Here is a 6,389-nt window from a genome sequence, read left to right as displayed (position 1 = left end):
ATTAAGCACTTCTTTACGACACTACAGCAAAATGCTACGAAACCTATTTACGCAATTTGGCTAGCGCTAAATTTATTTAAAAAGCAATTTTTTTTGGCCACGCGCGTAGTCGAAAAATTCTCCCTTACAAATTGCCCCGCCCTAATGTTTATGTCAAAAATTCACTTGATGTTCATACATAAGTATTTACACAACTTTGGACTAGTTGATTTCCTCGCAGGGTTCTGGCCAATGTAAAGTAGTACGTTTGAAACGGAATATAGAAAATATTCCAATTAAAGAACAAAGAAACGCATTATAGGGAAATAAGAGAAATACATAGGTGTTGTACTAGTAGTATTCACGTGGAACATTTGAAAATGAACCTATGTCTACGCATGCATGTTTACAACGGCCAATAATGATATGATAATTCAACCCATTTTTTAAGTGAGTAAAATAAAATAAATAAAAGTGATTTCGTACATTGAACGAATACGAATTACTGCGTTCAATTCAATGTTTTTTTCAATGAAATAATAGCAAAAATGTCTATGTCTCTATACTAAATTATCGCTCGAGCGGGAAAGTCGTGCCAATCGGAGTAGTGTGAAAATAATGTCGAACATTATAAGGACCGTCTACGACTTTCTCACAAGTCCTTGTGCATCGCCAGAGGGTAATTATCTACCAAAAAAAAAAAAAAAAAAAAAAAAACGACAATACTAACGAGCATTTGTGTAATACATATATATAACTGTGTTTTCAGGATATAAGTACCTGCCATTCCATGGAGCTATATGGCCAGTTATAGTTGTTGATGCTATATTTCTGCTTTACGTCTTTCGAATCGGACCATGGCTGATGCGCAAACGTAATCCGTACGATCTAAGGCGCGTACTTTTGGTCTACAATGTATTTCAAATAGTTTTCAACTCTATCATGATCATACTGGTATGTATTGGAAAACAAGCAAGTTCATGTATTACGCCGTGCAATAGAAACCACAAAAATTTCCAAACTCGCGAAATATAGGAAAATCGTGTTTTTTAGTTTTTCTCTTTGACGTCTAATTCAAAAAATTATCAAAAAAAACTCAGTGCATTGTAAAATAACAATATGCGTACCAAACTAAAGAGAAAATTCTGTTGATTTAATTTAAAATTTGTCGGGTCACAAGGACGAATAAATATTGAAAAAGTGCTTTAGTTTATTTTTATTTTTTTTTTTAACTACAACTAAAAGGACGAAAGTCAAGGTTGTGGTCGTGTGTATATATGTCCTTAACTTTATGAAAAACAAATAATGTAAATTTTCAAGGATATTCAAGGATACAATTTTGAAAGGACATTTTCAATACCTATTCGTCCTTGTGCACCAAAAAATTGAACCTTCTTCAGGGCTGCATTTATTTTTTTAAATTTTTTTTTAGTTAACCAACTCTTCTAAATTTCAAAGTCCTTTTAAAAAAATCCTGACGTCAGAGGGAAAAACAAAAACGCAGTTTTACTATATGTATGTGGCCCTACTTTCGCAATTTTATCGAAATTTGTATGTGAAAAATTTATTATTTGCAATTATTTCCAGCATTTATCTTCTATATTTTCAAATTGTTTCTATTTCTCTCTCTTCCTTGCATAGAGCATTCTCTTAGTGTCAATATACATCAATCGACCAGGTGGAATTGGTTGCATCGAACGACTGCCGTATGATCACCCGCAGAAAGGTTTCGAAATATTTTGTGGACTCTTATATCTTGGCAATAAGTTCCTCGATTATCTGGAAACTGTATTTTTCGTATTGCGCAAGAGCTACAAACAAATTACACTTCTGCATGTCTACCATCACATAATGATGACCTCCTTCGTATTCCTTTATATTCGGGGGCCCGGTTCAGGCGGTCATGCGTCCACGGTGGCCATGATCAACACTTTCGTTCACTCAGTAATGTACGTTTATTATTTGTTGAGCTCAATTCATCCGGATATGAAGAAATCGTTGTGGTGGAAAAAGTACATCACTCAAATTCAACTAATACAATTTATTATCGATTTTATCCATCAAATTTGGCCGCTGGTGGTGCGGCCAGATTGTCCTGTACCTAAGGCATGGTGTTTGGGTACTTTGACGCAAGCCACAATTATGATTATTTTGTTTACCAATTTCTATATTAAAACTTATATAAGAAAACCAAAGCCTAAAACTAACGCTAAAAAGAAGTTATAATAAAGTAACGGAGTTCAATGTAAATTTAAGGTTAGAAATATGCATTTGCTATTATGCACATTATTTTATAAAAAATTTTGTGATATCTCAACTGATCCAAAACGATCTATACATATGTATGTATAAAATATTATAGATATTGGTTGTTTCATTAATAAAAAAAATATGAATATTTTCTATATCTATCTGTTAAGAAAATTGATGTGTAGGCATTTACGAATAGTTGTAACGTTGAATAAATTAAACAATATTTTTTTGTTTAGTTAATATCCAGCAAATAAAAATAAGTAGCGGCTTAATAGAATAAATTTTAATTTTCTGATATAACAAAAAAAAATAATCAACAATATTACTTTTAGCTTTTGAGCTTCTTTTGTCCTTCCATGTATATATTTTCTGTACACATATCGTTGATCTTTCTTGCTTCTTGTCGCAATTTTTTTTTACTCAGATGACTTGAGGCAAGAAATTCCAGCAACATTTGGGTGACTGCCGCATCCTAGTAGTGCAAACCACCCACAAATTATGAATTGTGGTAAAGCGTCAAAGCACTCGGGGAAACTAAAAATGTAAGTACATGTATTAACTACTATAATCAGTCCCTTATCTATGATTACTTTTCGGGGGTTGTAATAAAAAAAATTTAAGTTTAATTTAACATTGCTTAAAGAACAGAAATTATACCTACACAAGGAGTCCTAGACCAGCCGTACACCCCCTCTAAAATGTAGGGAAATGTTTTTTTTTCAAATGGGATATACAGGTTTTACCATAGATTCAGATTCTGCGCATAAAACTCATAACTTTTGTCGGAAACTTTTTTTTGGAATGGACTTCCGATTATAGCAATTGACTTAAGGTCTGTTTAACTCACGCCCGGTCTAAACTGGAAGTTTGTAATACGACCGAAATATAGAATATCCCCGACATGCTAATTCATATTTTTTTATTTTTTATTAAAAAACATTTACACTCAGAAGTACAGGACGAATTCAAGTTCGAAGGTCATTTAGAAGTTTGAAGAGGCACTTCCGAGAAAAAAGTAGGTCAAACATCCGAAAGTCGGTAATACCACCAAAAGGGCATCTCTGATTTGGTAGGTAATACTTTTACATTTTTTGAATAAAAAAAAACATGTTCCTCCATTTTAGAGTGGCTGGACGGGTGGTCTAAGACACCCTGTATATTTTTGTATAAGAACTAATAAAAAATATCCACATAAACGCAACAAGAATAAAACTAAAATAAACTGAAAATTAGACAGCCCAACAAATTTCGACTTTCTTTCTGAAACACAATTACCATGCTATAACTTTGAAAGAGGGCATCACACTGAGCATTTTCGTGGTCATTTCCACTCAAAGCCTAAGGAGTCATTTTACGGGCCTTTACTCATTGCTAATGGCGAATACCGCAAACGAAGGAACGATAAGCTGTATGAGCTCTACAACGATATAGACATAGTGCGGCGAGTTAAAATACAGTGATAGCCACTGTCGGCTTGGTCAAGTCGTACGTATGGAGAGAATCGCTCCACCTATGAATGTATTCAACACCGGTTGCCATGCTGGTAACAGAGGAAGAGAAAGGCCTCCCAGGATCTGAAGGACTTTGCTTGAGTTGGTGCCAGTTAGCGCATAAGAGAATCGATTGGCTTACTTTGATAGGCTCGGATAGAAACGCTTAGGCGGCTACTGCGCCAATCCAGAAGAAGAAAAGTGTATCTAAGGCGAGAAGAAGAAAGGGAAGAAAGTATGCTAATTTTTGTCTAAAGTTGGTATTATTAAAAAAAGGCAGTGCTTCAGCACGAGTTCAATATGTTTAATAGCTCTAAAATTTCAAAACCAAATACGAAAAGTTGTGATTCCGAAAACTTTTAATAGAATGTCGATATTTCCAAAGCCTTCTTAGAAACTCTATGATCTCCCGAAAAATTCTGAATATTTCCGAAAAATTTTTAAAAATTCGGAGTTATTCAATGGGATATATCCATATAATTGGAAAATCCTTTACGATTCCTCAAATTTTGCATGAATTAAAAAAATAGGAGTGTTTAAAAAATATATACGAAAAATTGTGATTAGTTCCGATAAATTGTGATGATATCCCAATAATTCGGAGGACTTCTGAAAAATTCTGGAAATTTCCAAATAAGTTGCAGTAAACCTGCTCCAGAAATTTCGAAAAGATTGGGAAAATTCGTTAAGACTCCTAAAATTTTCGAAAAACTCGGAAAAATTAGGAATATTTCTTAAAAATCCAAAAAAAAATGCCAAAATATAGAAATAATTTCGAGCAAATCCCGATAAATCCGAAGACTCTAAAAAATACTCTGAAATTCCGAAGAATTCTGAAAAATTCCGAGTCATTCAGTGAATTATCTCTATATAAGCTGCACTAAACCTGCTACGGAGAATTCGAAAAAAGTTGAACAGTTCGTAAAGCTCGGAAAAATTAAAAATAAACCGTAAAATACAAATAAATTTTAAGAAAATATCAAAAGGAAATTCGTTAAAAAATACGACAAATTTGTATTAATTCCGGATAATTCTTATGAGATCCTGATAGTTCTGAAGGCTTCTGAATAATTCTATGAAATTCCGAAAAATTCTGAAAAATTCCCAGTTATTCTCCATATAAGCTGCAGGAAAATTGCTACAGAAGTTTCGAAAACATTTGGTCAATTCGATATAGATTCTTTAAATGTTCGAAAGATTCGCAAAGTATTGCGAAATTTCTCAAAAAAATTAAAGTCATACTAAAAATTTCGAAAAAAAATAAAAATTTGTATTCATTCAGAAAGGTCTTAGGGCCGGTTGCTCAAAGCCTGGTTGACATTAATCATCGGTTAAACATCGTTATCGACGTTACCGACACCGTGTTATATGCATGGAGTCGAAAACGTCGATAACCGATGTTAACTGATGATTAGTGTCAACCAGGCTTTGAGCAACTGGCACTTAATGAAATCCCGATAATTCCGAAAACTTCCGAAAAATCCTGGAAATTTCCTAGGAATTCTGAAAAATTCCTATTTATCTATTCAGTGATATATCTCCATAGAACCTCCGGAATTTTGGAAAAATTTTGGAAAATTGGTTAAGATACCTTAAATTATCGAAAATCTCGAAAAAAAGAAATACTACCAAATCACCTAAAGATTTTAATTTAGTATCAAGGATAGAGGAAAATCCAAATAGAACCGATCATTAGAAAGACAAAGCAAACAACACCGACATGTCTTGTATCTACTCAACCTCTTAGCTGCACATTTCGAGACGTTTAGAGTCTTGGACTTTCTACCACTTTAACGCCACTGTGCGATGTACGTTTCCTGTAAAAGTAAGGTCAAGTAGTCCCGGCGATTTCAATGATATGTCCTACCAAATTGTTAGCAGCTACCCTAAATATCTACATCCAGCCGTGGAGAGACCTCAGATTCGGGCAAGCAAAGGTTCTGAAAACTCTGCCGAATAATTTATGACAACAAATTTTTCATCATAATCGTAGAGAGAAACGAATGGGAAGTAGCCAAACGACTAGACTCGGGGTCGACCGTTGACGGATATATTTACAGATGGTTCCAAGCTCAAAGAGTGGATAGCGGGATTCACTCCGGTGAACTCATTCTAAACCGCAGTTTTTGCTTACCACAGTAGCGTTTTTCATAGTTTGTCATACTACCAGATAAATCTGACCAAAAGTTGATGTAAAGCGACCCATAGCTCTCACTCGGCTTGACCGCTTTTCTCTCCGATTAATAACCGGACACTGCCTTATGGGCAACATTATCTTTGTCAACATTCAGCCACTTTAACCTGACCTAAGATGAAAATATCTAAATATATATGTATGCCTTCTAATTAATCGATAATTTATGTAGCTAGGTAAGTTAAGGCTTTTGTTTTCCGAAACCAGGTGGCCTATATAGTTCCAAGTAAACGTCTAAAACTGACTAAATTTCTTAATTAGTTATTTTCAGATTACAATTCTAAACCAAATAAATGAAGTCTTAATAATTCAAAAACATTTTCAAAATTCCATAATTGCGTGTTTTTCGGACAAAACATGTGTATATATGAAGTCATAATTGGTTCTTTCGTCAGCAGCGAGTTGGCAAACAAATTTTTATTTATGTAACGGGTGATTTTTTTGAGGTTAGGATTTTCATGCATTAGTATTTG

At 33.9% G+C, this 6,389-nt stretch overlaps 1 protein-coding gene across 1 annotated transcript; it reads left to right on the top strand.

The window, feature by feature from the left end:
- Positions 1-597: 597 nt before the first annotated feature.
- Positions 598-2,205, top strand: LOC118747135 (elongation of very long chain fatty acids protein F-like). Its single transcript, XM_036481124.1, has 3 exons — positions 598-658; positions 749-933; positions 1,621-2,205. The coding sequence occupies exons 1-3, from the start codon at positions 598-600 to the stop codon at positions 2,203-2,205; spliced, it is 831 nt and encodes a 276-aa protein (XP_036337017.1).
- Positions 2,206-6,389: the final 4,184 nt, after the last annotated feature.

Source organism: Rhagoletis pomonella, unplaced genomic scaffold (genome assembly GCF_013731165.1).
Source record: "Rhagoletis pomonella isolate Grant_MI unplaced genomic scaffold, Rhpom_1.0 Rhpom_scaffold_00011, whole genome shotgun sequence".
NCBI lineage: Eukaryota > Metazoa > Arthropoda > Insecta > Diptera > Tephritidae > Rhagoletis > Rhagoletis pomonella.
The sequence above is the reverse complement of the archived record's forward strand: the minus strand, read 5'-3'. Positions and strand labels throughout refer to the sequence as shown.

Bases quoted from the DNA above. Each gene is read 5' to 3' on its own strand.
- LOC118747135 (XM_036481124.1), top strand. From the start codon at position 598: ATGTCGAACATTATAAGGACCGTCTACGACTTTCTCACAAGTCCTTGT. The intron at 659-748 runs GTAATTATCTAC...CTGTGTTTTCAG, and splicing joins TCCTTGTGCATCGCCAGAGG to GATATAAGTACCTGCCATTC. The intron at 934-1,620 runs GTATGTATTGGA...TTCCTTGCATAG, and splicing joins ACTCTATCATGATCATACTG to AGCATTCTCTTAGTGTCAAT.